Source organism: Capra hircus, chromosome 10, assembly GCF_001704415.2.
Source record: "Capra hircus breed San Clemente chromosome 10, ASM170441v1, whole genome shotgun sequence".
Taxonomy (NCBI): Eukaryota; Metazoa; Chordata; class Mammalia; order Artiodactyla; family Bovidae; genus Capra; species Capra hircus.
The window spans coordinates 19,040,871-19,057,068 of record NC_030817.1 but is presented as its reverse complement, the minus strand read 5'-3'; the positions used below and the strand labels follow the sequence as shown (position 1 = coordinate 19,057,068).

Sequence of the window (16,198 nt, the reverse complement as noted above, 5' to 3'; positions counted from 1 at the left end):
TGCTTTCACCTCATCATGGAATTGTATAATTATGGTGATTACAGCTTATGGCTTTTTCCTCTCCTCATCTTTTGCTTTCAAATTCTTTGAGGCCTCTCATTAAATATGGCGATCCCGATAAAGGCAGCAAAGTTTTAATAAGATGCGTTTTGAAGCTAAAGAAAGCCCAGTCAGAGTTGATTGTTACTATGTCCCCTCATGCTGCTGCTGCTGCTAAGTCACTTCAGTCGTGTCTGACTCTGAGCGACCCCATAGACGGCAGCCCACCAGGCTCCCCCATCCCTGGGATTCTCCAGGCAAGAACACTGGAGTGGGTTGCCATTTCCTTCTCCAATGCATGCATGCAGGCTAAGTCACTTCAGTCCTGTCCGACTCCGTGCGGCCCTATGAACAGCAGCCCTCCAGGCTCCTCTGTCCACAGGATTCTGCAGGCAAGAATGCTGGAGTGGGTTGCCATTTCCTTCTCCCGTGTTCCCTCATAACAGGCCTTTAAAATTCTGTGGTGGGTGATTAATGCCTGAATATCAGAGGTAGGGGAGAGAGAGAGATGGAGGTCCAGACTGGGGAGCGTGACTGTACTTTTTCACAGAGTTGGAGAATGGTTTTACTCCCTGCCCCCTGGCCTTTCTCATTTACACCGAGAGCATGGTGCATCTGAATCCCCACCCCTAATGGAAAAAGACGACTGTCAAGTAAGGATAAAGGGCCTGGCGTTTACATCATAGCAGGTTAAGTTGGGAAATACACATGGAGCAGTTGACACAAAACTCAATCAAACCTTAGGAGCTGCAGCAAAAGTAAAGGGGAACTGCTGGTGGATTCTCTGTCCTCGACAATGCTGGAAGGTTCTAAATATGTTAAGGACCCAACCATTAGCATTTGAGAGTGGTCACCATCCTGTGGTCATATCCTCAAGGATGGTTTCCTTGGTAATGACAGCTTCAGAGCCTATCATTTGCTGGCCTTCAATCACAGCTTTGCTGAACTGTTTCTAGATGTGCAGGATGTTAGGAGAAGGATCACCAGGAAGGCATGTGGCGGCGGTGGGGGAGTGACAGGGTGGCCGCCAGAGTCCCCAGCTTGCCCTTCAAGAGCTTTGTGCAGGCGTGATATCTGAGTCCCCTTTATTTCCAGCCTCCCCAGGACTGCGTGGAGAACTACCCAGCGAGGTGCAACTTGCCCTGGCAGGAGTCTCTCTTGAGAGGCTCCAGCTGTCCCCTGGGAGCTGACTGCCCTGAACCATTGCACAGCTCTTTAGCCAGCTGGCAGTTGGCTATCTGAGTAGCACCAACCATCTGGGGTTAAATGCTGTTGAAAACCTAGCAGTGATATTTCCCCCAACTGCATTCTCATCCTCTACTGAAGATGACCTACTAGCTCTGCCCCCAAGAACAACGTCCCTTTAGTGCCCCAGAATGTAGAGAGTGGGCTCGAGCTGGGGCTTGGGCAGCCCCAGGTGAATTCTATTTCTCCACCTGGAGTTGGGATAAGACCCCAGGCAAGTTGCTCACTTGCCCAAGGGGTACAATGACATCTACTGCCTGGGGTGGGCGTTGGCACTGAATGAGGGCACGGCATAAACAGCTGCCGTGTCTTGGGTGCTCACAGTGTCGCAGTGTTGGCATCCGTGTCGTGCAGATCTTGGCCTGAGAAGGACTTAGGTTCTCCTCCAGCTCCACCACTTAACTCTGTGACTCAGGCAGCACCTCCAAGCCTAGGTTTCTGCACCTTGTAAAAAGGAGATAAGAGGAAATGATTAAGGACTTTCCTGGTGGTTCAGTGGTTAAGGCTCAGCCTTCTAATGCAGGGGGTGTGGGTTTGATCCCTAGTTAGAGAACTAAGGTCCCACATGCTATATAGGCAGTGGCCAAATTTAAAAAAAAAAAAAAAAAGAGTAAGTGATTAGGAGGAAAAAAATACATAAGATGCTTAGCATAGTGTTTGCAGTATATAAGCTCAAGCATAACTCTTTGTACTGTTATTATATTCTATTATGATGATGTTACCTGCAGCCCACGCTTAGCTCTTATTCTTTATCTGATTTCCAACAGTGTTCTGCAAAGTAGGTATTACTGTATTTATTTAGCAGTTGAGGATGGGGACACAGATATCTCAAATACCACAGTGTGTGCAAAGCACATTCATTTATTACAGCAACCAGCTCATGACCCTACTCAATAAATGGTAGCTATTATTACTGTCTTATTTTTAAAGTCAACTCAGAGAGCTGGTTTCTCTGCTTTCCCTCAGAACGGAGGGACTGTGGTACCAAGCAGACTGGCTTCTGCCCTGTGGTCTATTTCCCACTGCCCCTTTGCTCTTGCCAGGAAGCTGTAGGACCTGGGGGCTTGCAGCAGCATAGTGCCAAGACATGGGGAGGGCCACCAGGGAAGCACTGCCTGTTGCCAGGATCTGGCGTTTGCTCCCATCCCCCGAGGTGCAGGACCCTAAGAAGCCTCCTGCTTGCAGACCCAGATCAAAGCTAGTTCTCCCCTAGCAGAGCGTGAACTCCAGTTCTCCAGAGGTAGCGCCCTACATGGCAGAGCCTCATTCCCAGAAACTCTCATCTCGCCCGCTCGCTGCCCGGCTGGAGCCGCCCTGAGCAGCGCAGCCTCCCCAAGTCCGGTTGTTTCCTCTGCCAGATAAACAGAGGCTTCTCTTTTTTAAGTGCTATACTACAAAGAGGGGTTGTCGGAGGAGTTACGACCAAGTGGCTTTGAAATCCAGGGATGCCTTGAAATCCCTCGTAAACCAGCCCCCTGGGGTGCACACTCCCCCTACTTGTAGTATCGACAGAAACAGAAGCACAGAAGCCATTTCCTCTGACACAAATAAATGGCTTTGTCCTGAGGAAAATCGGGTTTATAGATGTCTCTTAAGGTAAATGCTTTAGATGGGCATCTTAGGAGTCTGAGGTAAAGCTCTACAGCCAAACACGTGGTTGCTTATGAACCTTGCAGGAGACGCTCTTGTCAGTGCTTGTGGTATAAACGCGCACATGGACGTGTGCATGGCTGCGTACACCGGTGCATGTGCTACCTGCCCGCTGCACGCTTCCGTGTCCAGTGTATGGTGCGTGCGGCACATACGCGGCACACCTGCCTGTGCGTCCGCGCGTGGACCGCCTGCCCGCCGCTGCTGCCGCCGCTGCCGCTGCTGCTGGGTGCACGTCTGGGCAGGGGCTCCCCTAAAGCCACCGGTCTTCACGGTTTCAGCTGGATAAGTTGTTCTTCACTTCCCTTCCTAAAAACACAATTGCCTAGTGCTGCTGGCGCAGAGTCAGAATGGCCGCTGCATTTCACCCCCGAGGCGGCTTCCTTCCAGCAGTGGGTGAGTGATCCCGGCGTCCGCACGCTCTAACCTTCCTTGGAGGCCTTCTGCAACAGAAGGTGCTCCCCAAACCAGAAGAGATGATCTCTGTGTCCATGGCCTCATCTCCACCCACCCCTCCTGTTCTCACGCCCTAGTTCCATGGACAGTCAGCTGCATCCTTTTTTTGATGTTCCCCCTTTTTTTTTTACACTATAGTTTTTTGTTTTGTTTTGTTTTTTCTTCCTGAGAAGCAAGAAGCCAAGGGGTCCAGAAATGGCAGGGAGATGAGTCTGTTGTCCTAGAGGCAATGTTCAAACAATATCTTCGGGTACTGATCCTGTCACTCATTCCTGAGCCCCTAGCAGAAATGCCCACTACCTTTGAAGATACTTTTAAATCCAACAGCAGTATCCTTAAGCTTAGTAACCCCCTTACAGCTTCCGTTACTCTTAATCTGTGGCCCAGGGCCAAGTCCTGTGGGAAACGGGAAAAATCTCACCTTTCTACCTGCTAGACCACCAGGGGAGAAGAGGGCTAAGGAACCAACGCATTACCTGTCCAGCATTGCAGGGACATGTGAAAAGGGTTCAGAGGGAAGTAAGAAGGTTCCCGGTGGCTAGGAATTCCATCAACCCAGAGATGCCTTGAAAAATGCTGCTTGACCTGTCCCCCGTTACACTTTTTCAGATTAGGAATACCTGTCTGATAAATGCCCACCTAATTGCATTCCTGATAATAGGGAGGAGAGAGAAATGAGTCAGCCCTCTTTGCATATGCTTCTAAATGAACCTGGACATCCCCAGAAAGATGATGCTTTGGAGAAGTGGGAGACAGTCAGCATGTTGACCACCTCTGCCTTCGAAACCCTGCCTTGGCAGCTGCCTTAACCAACAACCCCACCCCATGGATGTGTTCTGTGTGAATGTGTTCACAGGAGATGAGACGTGCCCTTAGGAGGGTGGGGTTGGTGTCCTTGTGGGTCCTGAGAAGAATCAAACACACTGCCCAGCCAGTGACCCTACCTGCTGTCTCGTCCACTAAACTTCAGCAGCGCTCTCCCCTGTGGCCATAGTTGGGTCACTTGAACTTCCTAGTTGGGAAAAAAGTAGAATCAAGTTGTTGCCAATAGCAACTGAGCCATGTCCCTGTTCTTGAGTCTTTTGGCCCTTGCCTAACTTGGAGTGAACCAACGCAGAGATGCCAAAGTACATTTAAGGAGGAGGAGGAGAGGAAGAGGCAAGCCCAGAACCAGCTACAGGAAGGCATGCTACTGAGGGGCTTTGTGAACAGAATACTCGCCTCTGCTCCACCCCTGCATCCACCAAGAACTTGGGGCAGGCTGCTTATAGAAAGAGCACCGGGGTTATTCAGTCAGAGCTAGAGGAAGGAGATAAGAGACCCAGTACTGAAAGAGGGGATTTCTTCTGCCTACAGAGAAAAACGCAGCAGGAAAAGTGGAAGTGCACAACTTGGACAGGAGGCTGGGGAGTCTGTGCCTGGGCATTGTGCCACCCGTGTCGGGCACAGCTGCTGAGCCCTTGTCACTCTTGGCATCCCTCGTGCCTGTCCGGTGGCTGATTTGTCCCTGCACAGATGGGGACTGTGGAGGAAGTTCTCCCATCACCCACCAGAACTAACAGGCAGAGGTTGAACTTTGCAAAAAAGCCCCAGAGGCGATGAGCGTGATGAGGGGACAGGAGTCAGGAGCGCCAGGAACAGCAGCCAGGAGGGGCTTCCCCCAGCCAGCCTGCTGCAGGGATTTGGTTCTAACTGGAGTGAAGCATCTGCCTGCCCCTTCTTAGGAAAGGTGAACATCACACCTGCCTTTCTCTTCCCGGGACTGTTGCTATGGAGATCCCAGGGGTGTCAGCACCTGTTACACAAGGTCACAAACAGAAGTGGCAGCCTCACTGGCCTGTCGAGCAGCCACCACTGTAAATCCATGAGCACCAAGCAGCAGTGAGCTGTGCCTCAGCTTAGTCCAGCAGCCAAAGTCAAAGGGAAGCCCGTCAGGCAGAGCAGAAATGTCCTGGATGCTCTCAAGCTTATGCCCAAGAGCTGAAGCTTCTTTCTCAGTGAGGTTGAGAAAATCACCTCGGCCTGCCCAGAGAGGAGGCCTGGTATGGGCGGGCCTGGAGGAGTCCCTAGTCCTGAGCATTCCCACCTGCCCCCTTCCTTGAGAGTGGTGGTCGTGTACCAAGGACACGGTGGATGGGCCATCAAGGCCACTGACCAGCTGTATATGCTCAGGCTAGTAGCTCAACCTCATGTGTCCAGTGGGTGTTACAGGGAGACCTAACTGGCAAGGATGCTGTGGACATGGGCGCAGGTGTCTGTCAAAGGCAGAGCGTACTAGACACACAACAGCTGCTCAATGTTTGATCAATGGATGGCCGTGGGTAACCGTCCTTGACAGCTAACCTGTGCCTCTTGTAAGGGGACCATCCCCATGCTGCTACCATCAAGGTCTGGGCGAGTAGAATAGGAGGGCACTTGAAAGAGGAGTGAGCAATGCCACCCCGTGCAAGAATAAAAAATTTCAAACAGAAAGTCCCTGGGAGGTAGGGCATAGAGGTTGGTCCTCTCACATTTAGTTCAGATAGGAGGGCTGGCAACTCATAGTTGCTAAATTTAAAAAAAAATAAGTTAAAAAATAAAGCACTGCTAGTTGCCAATACGGAGTAGAGTGAAGTGTCTGAACCTGCTAATTGTTCCAGGAACATTTTGTGGGCATTGCTCTCAGCATGCGTGATGGCTAGCAGAGTCCACAGACCCACCGTTGACATGAGAAAATGTGACTACTTATTTATATTACCGTACATAAGGCGGTGGGCTGTTACAGAAGACTCCATTGTTTTTATTTGACCATATTCCTTACTTTTTAAGTAGGTTTAATGTGCAGTGCTAGTGGTAAAGAACTTGTCTGCCAAAGCAGGAGACATAAGAAATGAGGTTCGATCCCTGAGTCAGGAAGATCCCCTGGAGGAGGACATGGTGACCCACTCCAGTATACCTGCTGGAGAATCCCATGGACAGACGAGCCTGGTGGGCTATAGTCCATAGGGTCACAAAGAATCAGACACGACTGAAGCGACTTAGCATGCATGCACGTTGTGTATTAATTCTTTATCCAGTGAGTTTTTATAAATTAATTCAGTTTCAACCTATCTTTTGATGTGGGGACTTGTTGTTTTATGTTTGTGGTATCTGATTTTTAAACAGTTGAATGAAGAAAATATTTTAAAACCAAATAAAATGCCCTTCAGCTCCTGAGAGAGATCAGAAAGCTTAGCAAGGACCAAGGAGTAACACAGACCCCGGGAGAGGATCTTGTCACAGGGGGCCTGCCCCTCCCCATCCCCATCCCACTCCCACCCCCTCAAAGAGTGAGAAAGCCAGAAGCAACCTCTCTTCCCCAGATGCTGCTCCAGCCTAGCTCTGCCGTGGATCAGCTGTGGGTAACTGTCGGCTAGTTCCCACTTCATCTGCCCATCTTGCTGATGATGGAAGCGGAGAGTCAAAGTGTTTTCAAAGGATTCTCTATAACATATGGCTTTTCCTACAATCCCCCGACAGAGCTTCTCAGCCTTAAACTATCTTGAGCAAATGGCACTCTCGCCCCAATTTTAACCATCATGGAGAAAGGAGATGCCACAGAATTCCTTACACTTCCTTTTGAAATCATCCCTTTTGCTTTGCTCAATAGAGAAGGGGCACCAGGGCGACCAAGCTCCAGGGAAGTCACCTAGGAAGTCGGGCTGGTCCTTGGCTTCTGCCTCATGATAAACGCAAGCTGAGACCTCTCCTTTCTACCCAGCTCTTAAGTCAGGGGCTGACCACTCTCCCAGTGAGTCCCCTACAGACCTGTGACTCCACACACACTCATCGTTTATGGACTTGAGCATCAACTACTCATAGGTAACTTTCAGTCTCCTTGAAAGGACAGCTTATCTCTGGGGCCTCCCACGTCTTGCCTGCTGAGGTCACCTCATGAGCCCTATTCAGCAAAACACCATTTTTCATTAGCAGGGATGAAAAATGTCTGTATGTCACCACAAGGTGATCGGCTTGGATCGATGGAGACTGGAAATCATGTTCCAAGTTAGCTCTATTGCAAGTTCTAGTTCCTCAAGCAGAGGAATCTGGGTTTCCCCCATTCCAGAGGGGGAAGCTTTGAATTCAGCCAAAAGGCAAGGTTGCTGGGACAGCAACTGAAAAAGAGTAAGGGGTGGGGAGTTCAAAGCAGAGATATGATAGATGGATTATTTTTAATCTTTTTTTTTTGCTTTTGAGGCATAATTACTTGTGGCAAAATCAATAGATCTGAAATGTATGGTTCAATGAATTTGACAAATGTATGTACCAGTGTAACCTACATCCCATCACCCTAGAGAGTTCCCTCATGCCCCTTTTCAGTCAATTATATCCCTCTGCCCTAGAGACAACCGTGGTTGATTTCCATCCCCCTTGTAGCCTGGTTTGGACTTAGTGGACTTGCAATCTGTAAGTGTGGTCTTAGGTCATCTGGACAAATCAGCAAGAAAATCTCAGCAGCAGCTCAGATGTCTCCATTTTCTTAGTGCTGCAAAAGGTCCTGCCCCTGAGGTGCCAGTGCTTGGCTCCTCTGCCCCCAGTGTGCCATCTGACCCCCCAGGGCTACCCTCTGAACCACAGCCCTTCTCCCACTCAAAGAGGTTAGCACCTGTCTCCCAGGTAAGTGAGTGGTAAAGCTCTTGGTAATGGTGACGGTGCATGCTTTGTTGATTAATACCGGGACGTGCAATGCACAGAGTCACGGCATGTCAAGCAGCATGTTGATTTTTACCGAAGCACCATACAAAAGGGAGCTCTTCCTTTTGTGCATTTCCTTTTAGAAACAAAGGATTCCATGACTACCTTCTTCCAGGCTTCTAGCCATCAAGATGGCTGCAGAGCTGAAATGATTAGTAAGCGTGGAGGCTGGGAATTGAATGTGTGTGGGTGTTTGTGATCCCAGCCCTGAGCCCGTGGTCCATGAAATTGAAGGATCCCAAATTCTATTGGATTAAACTTAGCCAAATGTCTCGAAGGTGAAAAGCGCTTTGTCTGAATGCAAAGCTTTGGTGTCTCTGGAATGTACCTTCTGCAGCTCAGTTCTTAATCACTGTATATTTTTTCACTTGGACAAAGGCTGCCGGCTAATAGCATTTTCAACCACCTTCAGCTGCTTCACTCAACTACGCCAAGGCCTCAGGCTGAGCTGGTAGCAGTTTCCTGGCACCGTGATCCATTCCCAACTGACCAGCATTGAGGAACAGCACACATTCACACCCTGAAAAAACGCCTTCCCCCTGTAACTATGCAAGATGCCAGGCAAAGGCAGAATTACTACTCCCCTCCCTAAGTGTCTCCTGCAAACCCATCCAAGCTGGAGGATGGGGGTGAAGAGGAGGGAGGAAAGAGCCCTAGATGGTGCAGGGCAGGAACTCTCCTCTCTTTCTGGGCAGAGAAGGTAGCTAGGAGCTCCCAGCAAGCCCATAGCAGCACAGACCTTGAAGCAGCTCATCTCTGAACACCTCTGCTGTCAGATTTCACTTTGATCCCTGAAAATTATAAGAACCTCAGCTCTTCAGAAGAGAGGCAGCTGCTGAGCCAGGGTGATTGCAGGATTTCTTTCCCCCAAGCCAGAGGGCAGGCATGTAGCCTTGCCTGCGTCCTGCATGAGTAACCACCTTCCAGCCTCACCCGCGAGGTCACTGCCTAGTGAACAGATTTCGGTTGGGCTGGGCTGCCCCTGGGCCGAACTGAACGCTCACGACCTCCTTTAGCAGCAGAACTGGCATTTGGTAAATGCACAAGTGCAAGAGCGGGCAAGGGAGGCAAAAAAATGCCAAGGAGCACCACCCGGATGGCTAGAGGTTGGAAACATTCTCCAGGCTGGTCAGCTGCACCCCACCCCTCACCCGTGAAGCCCCGAGCCCTGGAAGCAGCTGGGGGAGAGAAGGGGAAGGATGGATGGGCTGGCCATAGGTCTTTGGAGTCAGAGCTGTGAGGCTGAGCTCCAGGACTTAGGCAGGAAGAGATTAATTAGCGCCTCCCAGCCCAGCCAGCAATATAGAAGAGGGAGGTGTGGAGGGTAGGGATCCTCAGGGCTAAATTCACCTCAAACAGACAGACATACAGTCATCCAGAAATAGAATCTCTAACCTCTCTCAGCCACAGCCCCCTTTCCAGCCAAAATGACCTCACTAATGAGAATGAAGCTGTAATGAGGGTTCAGATGCCTGGTAAACCTCACCTTCTTTGTCTCTGGGCTTTTACCATACCCACTGGCAACAGACTGTTATAATTTAGAAGCTTTGGTGATTCCTTTTGCTCACAGCCACCAGCTAAATCAGAGTTGTGAAGGCCATTGTATGGCAGACCTGCAACATATATATTTGGGTACTCAATATGTAATGTGTGGCCCTGTTGGAGGAGGGATGGAAAGAGAAGGGAGGAGCTGGTATTTGGTGTGTGGATTCCACAGCAGAAAGCAGTACCCAAGAGGAAAGTGACCTTCCTTGGTGCGTTTCCTGTGAGCAAGGATGGACAAGGGTGAAAGGGACTAGGGGAGGTTTGGTAGAGGCCCCCAGACTGGAGACCTCTGGACTGATCAGTCCCTATTCCCATGTGCTTCCTGTCTTCAGGGGAGCTTCCCCGATGGCTCAGCAGTTAAGAACCCACCTGCAATGCAGGAGACATGGTTTCGATCCCTGGGTCAGGAAGATCCCCTGGAGGAGAAAATAGCAACCTGCTCCAGTATTCTTGCCTGGAAAATCCCATGAACAGAGGAGCCTGGCGGGCTACAGTCCATGGGGTCGCACAGAGTCAGACATGACTGAGCGACTGAGCAAAGACACACGCACCTGCCTTCAGGCCTGCACGGAGAAGGCACAGCCCCAGGTGACCACCTGGATGACAAATGCCTCCAACTCCGTGTAAGAAAGGGCAGTCAAAAAAGTCCTCGCTACATGTGTGCTTAGAACCAGGCTAGAGGGAGTCCTTGCAGATCAGCCTCTGCCACCTATAAGCTATTGTGTACCTAACCCACTCCACACAGAGGAGTAGCCATCCTTTTAGTGATTTGCAAGAACTGGCACTTGAAACCTTCTAGGATTTTTTTTTTTGGTTAATCTGATTTAAAAAATCCTTTAGCCCAGTATAAATGTATCCAGCTGCAGGCTAAGTTTAGTGTATCTGAAGATTCAGATAAGGTTGCTGATGGGGAGATTTTGTGTGTGTATATATGTGTGTGTGTGTGTGTTAAGACAGAGGAGAAAAAAAATGGAAAGTGCTGTCCAACGAGCAAAAATGAGGAGTGAAAGGGGGGAAAACAGAGCAAACAGGAGGTAGATGCAGACTGTCCAACTGTGCCTGAGGGTGTTTCCATTTCTGGACAAGCTCCCATCCATGCCATCGGAATTCTCAAAGTCAAGCTGGCACGTCCCTTCATGGAGAGCTTAGCCAGATGACACTCTTGTGTCCGGCAAACTCACAGCCCGTATTGTTCGTTTGTTGGAAATGCCCATTATCAGTCAATTCATCAATCAGCAGGTTTATTGAGTACCCTACCAGGCTTCACAAACCTGATCAATTTTTTCTAATTACATCCAGCGGACATGTAGCCAAGCCCAGTAAACAAGACGAGCCCTCATATCCCACTTGGAAATGAACATGAGGAATTGCCGGCGCTTGCCACCTCACGCTGCCAAACACTGCAGCACATGCTGACGGGCAAGTGTGTGCTACCCTTGCAGATGGCGCTGGTGTCACTGACCCACTGTCAATAATAAGATGAGTTCTGAGTGTTTTCTCAGACACAACAATCCATTTGCTTGGGTCCAGCCATACTCTCGTCTAGACCCCTCTCTAACGCTATGGATTTCAGTGGAGAGTGAGCAGGGGATGGGTTCAGACTATGGCCGGGAAACAAGCAGGGAACTGAGCCTTGCTCATTGTCCTCCTGGTGTCCAGCCCCACATCAGAGGCTCCTCAGCTGCCTCCTGGGCATGTGGACAACTGGCCTCTCACAGGGGGCCTCTATGCCCCATGTACCAAGACTCATGGTACAGTAAGTCTTTTTTTTTTTTTTTTAATCTTCTCAAAAGAACAAGAACCGCTATGTTTTGTAAGTGAAGGGCTGGTTAGACTTCCTGAAGTGGAGTCATCAAAGTCAGCCTCTGAGTAACGTAGATGGAGACCAACATAGGAGCGAGTTATCCTGTATCCTATAGCCCAGGCCCCAAGCCTTGGTGGATACCCAGACCTTCCCAGTCCCAGAACTGGTCATCAAGAGGACCCAAGGAGAGGGAATTCCTTGGGGATCCAGGGATTAGGACTCCATGCTTCCACTGAGGCAGGGCGGGGGGGCCTGGATTCAATTCCTGGTCAGGGAACTAAGATCCTACAAACTGCATAGTGCAGCCAAAATAAGTAAAAAATAAAGTTTCAATTAAAAAGAAGGATCAAGGGCTTCCCTAGGGTCTGGTTGCTAAGAGTCCATGCTCCCAATGCAGGGGGCCCAGGTTCAATCCCTGATCAGAGAACTATTAATAGATTCCACATACTGCAACCAAGACCCAGCACAGCCAAATGAAAATAAAATTTTTTAAAAAAAATTTTTAAAGGATGCAAGGAGAGCTCAATCCTATGTTTCAAATAGAATTCCTTCTTTCTTCTTCAGACTAGTTAATTTGTTAGTTCCAAGTCACCCAGATCCTTAGCCATTGTCTGCTTGGGTCAACCCAACCGCTGGGTCTTACTAGTCCCCTGGCCAACCTTTCCTTCCTCATTTGGATTAAATCAAGTTCAGAGGCAGCCCACAGGCATTAAGAGATACTCCAAGGGTTGAAATCCCTGGTTGGGGTAAGTAAAATCCCCACACACTCAAAAGAGGACCAACAGCACACCCTCACCCTCTAACCTGGACCCCGAGAGCTGGTTGTCCAACTGTCTGTGGCTAAGCCTCCCAAACCCGGAGATCAGAGGGGTCGGTGATCTAAGTGGTTTGGCCTGCGTGGCTCATGCAACAATTAACCCACCTGTCTGGCTCTCTGTGTCTGTCCTGTGCGTGCGTGTGTGCGTGCGTGCGTGCCTGTCGTGCCCTCTGTCGCTGTCTCTGCAGGGAAAGTCACTGGCGGGCAAGCGCCTCACCGGCCTGATGCAGTCCTCCTGACGGTCCCTGCCGCAGGGCCCGGGCCCGAGGACCACGCGGGCAGCCGGCGGCGCTCCACATCCGCCGACAGAGCATCCCTGCGGGGAGATTTGGTCACTGTGAAGGAGAAGGAGTGAGGGCCGGGCCACGGCGGGGAGACGCGGTGCGTGAACCAGAGGGAGGCCAGAGAGAGCCCTCGGAGGCTGGGGTCGGCCGGGCAGAGGCCCCTGTTTACAAACCCCTCTCCTTGTACAGTCGTGCGCCAACGCCTCGCTCTGTAGGAGGTCCCAGACCCTCACGTGTTCTGGGGAGAGCGCCCGGCTGGGCTCCTGCTGTGATTGTCCCCTGAGGTTCCATTCTATCATCACTCCTCCCCGCTGTCTGGAGGATCACGCCTTCCAGAGAACTCGAACTCGAGAGGACCCGCCGCCCCCAAGCACATTCAGTATTACCACCCACCGCCTGTGGTGCACCCGCGGCGCCCGCCCCAGTCACACCACTGTGTCCCAACTGCCTCCCGCCTGCCCCATCACTGCGGCCACCACGTGTAAGGAGCCGAACCCGGCTGCCCTCACACCACGCCCCGGCACCCCCCCCCCCCAATCACAGGGTCAGCACTGAGCCGCCTCGAGGATCACAGCACTTCACGGTCTTCCAACCCGCTTTGAGGCCACCTTTCAAAGGGGTCGCCACAAGGCACTAGCGGCTGCCCCCTCTCCCGTCAACCGTCTGGAGGATCCAACACCAGAGGAGGCCCTGATGGCAATGAAAGAGCTTGTGGTTTAACAGCCCTGAAGGTCCTGACCATCTTTTAAAATTTTTGATTATTTTGTAATTTATTCTGTTGCAGCCCCTCGCTCCTTGGTGTGTCCCCGCGTGTCTTACTTAAAATAAATGTGGCGGTGAACTTGGGGGCCCTTGGGATCCTCCCCTCCGACAGCTCCACGTGGGAGCTGGGGGATTCAGGCTGGGAGTCCTGGGTGTGGCCGGGCCCCTGAGGCCAGGTCTCAGTTGTGTCTGAAGCCAGGGGGGAGGCCAGGGCCCACTGGTCCTCTGATGGCCTAGCAAAGGCACTGTCCTCCGCAATGTCCGTGATCATGGAGAAACGCAAGCACAGAGCCCAACCTGCGAACACCTGCATAATATCCACTTGTGTGTGTCAGAGTAACCATCTGCCAACTTGGCGGTGAGGGAGTCATGCAGAGCATGGAGTCAGGTGCCTGGCGCACAGTAGGTGCTTGGCAAATGGTAGCTATTACTCTCACTGTTGTCACTGTCATTATTGTGACTCCCATGAGCCCCCGGACAGAGTGGTATAAGCCACATGCTTTTGAATTCAGACACTCACCCACCGCACCCCCATACCCTCCCCCAACTATGATGACCATCTTCCTTTGATGTATTTTGGCCAGAGGTAGAAAATATCCTTTGGGAGTATATAAACAGCAAACACAGAAGCAAAACAGCCATCACTGGTATTTCTTTACTTATGTGGGCAGATTCACCAGCTGGTGAGTCTCATAAGCTTGTTTGCAGGCGCTGTCTCCTGGGTGCTCCCCTAGGACCACCTTTCCAAGCCCACCTTTGTGCTGTGTCCCCAGGGCACCAGCTTCTATCCCTCACAGCAGGGCCACCGACGCCATGAGGGGTCGTGATCATGGTGGCACCTCAGTGGATTCTTGAGTCCCGTGCCTCAGTTTCGCCCATGGCAGTAGTTGGTCTCTTTTAGAGGTACAGTGGAAATTAGAGACATTCTGTTTCATCCTCAGAGCTATACACCCAGGTTCCTGGCAGACACTCCCCGCAACCCTTGCTCGTTCCAGGAGACCTGGACACAAAACCTGGCACCTGGCAGACACTGGGCAACTGCTTGATGAGGAAATGAGTTCCCTGAAGCCTTTTCCCATGTGGGGTCTGCTGACCCCCTCCTCTCTTCATCACATGCTTTTGAATCCCCTTGCTTTTCATACTGATCTCCTGTTTCAGAGCAGAAGTGCTGCTCAGGCTCCCCTGCACCCAACATTGTCCCAAGGAAGCAGCTCCTGCCAAGGTGCCCCGTCCATGCTGACACGGACGCACAGGGTCTGTGGACACTGGCAGTTCTAGAACAGCAGGTCCCTCTATGCCCTTAGTTAGCCCGGGCAAGATCCTGGCTGCCTCCTGTCCTTCCTCCTGGCCGCAGTCAGGGCCCAGGTGGTCTCCCTGGCCAGGATGTCAGTGCCACCCAGCTGAGGTTCCTGGAGCTCCCCAGAAGGGTCCGAGGCAGGCGGACTGCAGCCCTGAGAAGGAGCGGGCTGAGGGCATCCTGACACCTCTGGGGACATCCCGCAGGCTCGATAGACGTGAAGGCAATTTCGGATGGATTCAAACCCAGAGCAATAATCCCCTCATCCTGCCTCCCAACCAAGGCACACTCTGTCTTGTGACCACCATCACGTGCCACCCCCACAGCAAGTCACACCCAGAAATGGGGGAGAGAACAGGATTGTGCCACCCAAATTGGCTAATCCAAGGGCAGCCTACTCGACCTAGTTCACATAGGCTGGGCACTTAGTCCAAGGGCAGTCTACCACGCAGACCTTAGAATGCAAGAACGCTTAGAAAAAGCATCCCAGGTGGCGCTAGGTAAAGAACCCGGGCAGGTAAAGAACCTGCCTGCAAGTGCAGGAGACGTGAGACACGAGTTCAGTCCCTGGGTTGGGGAGATCCCCTGGAGGAGGGCCTGGCACCCCACTCCAGTATTCTTGCCTGAAAAATCCCATGGACAGAGAAGCCTGGAAGGCCATAGTCCATAGGGTCGCACAGAGTCAGACACGACTGAAGCAACTTAGCACACACACTTGGAAAATCTGGTCTTGGCCAGTTCCCCACTGGCTTGGTTGACACAACCAAAAATTCAGACCCAGATTAAACTTTTGAAGGAGTTCAGTTCAATCACTCAGTCGTGTCCAACTCTGTGACGCCATGGACTGCAGCATGCCAGGCTTCCCTGTCCATCACCAACTCCTGGAGATTCTGTAGCAAGACAAACTTTTCTTTTTCTTTTTCTTTTTTTTTTTATGCCCTGTCTTGCCTTAGTTGCCCTGACTGGGCATGGTCTCTGGGTCTGGAACTCTTCCTGATTTGGGCTCACAGGGCAGATACCATGTCAGCAGCCCCACAGCCAAAGCATCAGGGCCATCTTAGAAGTGATCACCCACCCGTCGGGGCAGACACATAGGCGCCAGACACTGGGCATCTGACTGACATAGACTTTGCCTGTATGGGAAGAGTCAAGCTTGTTGATTGGCATGGGTAAGTGCCCAGCAGCAGCCAGAGGGCCTGAGCAGAGCAGCAGGAGCTGTCTGGTCAGAGGAGAGGGCTTCTGCTTTTCAGGAAGGGATGCTCTGTCCTGCTGGGAAGGGGTTGCTATGCCCCAGGAATTTAGCAAAGCTGAGTCCACCAGGGCCATCAGAGGCACTGTGCTCCAGACCACCCCTTCCAAGGGTACAGGCCAGCACCTGGGAGGGACCTCTTAGCACTCCAAGTTGCTTCTCTGAGCAGTGAATCACAGGGGGACATGCTCTGGGGGCCTTCCCTGTAGCGAGGTTCCTGGTGTGTTCAAACTACCTCACCAACAGGGCATAACCCAGGAGCCTGCCACCCATCTGGCTCCTCGGTTGGTTGTAGAAGTTGATGTGTTTCCTAAAACGCACCCCTCTCATGATGCTT

The 16,198-nt window shown here is 51.5% G+C and overlaps 1 protein-coding gene across 5 annotated transcripts in view; it reads left to right on the top strand.

The window, feature by feature from the left end:
• Window positions 1-15,163, top strand: part of RGS6 (regulator of G-protein signaling 6) — a 613,815-nt gene extending 598,652 nt beyond the window's left edge. For 2 of the 5 annotated variants that reach the window (XM_013967267.2, XM_013967266.2), the window contains exons 18-19: window positions 3,264-3,330; window positions 12,458-15,163. In XM_013967267.2, the coding sequence (XP_013822721.1) occupies window positions 3,264-3,330; window positions 12,458-12,624 (234 nt within the window). In that variant the 3' untranslated portion in view covers window positions 12,625-15,163. The remainder of the gene's footprint in view (window positions 1-3,263; window positions 3,331-12,457) is intronic. The other 3 variants (XM_018054008.1, XM_005686033.3, XM_018054009.1) reach the window with 3 other exon arrangements.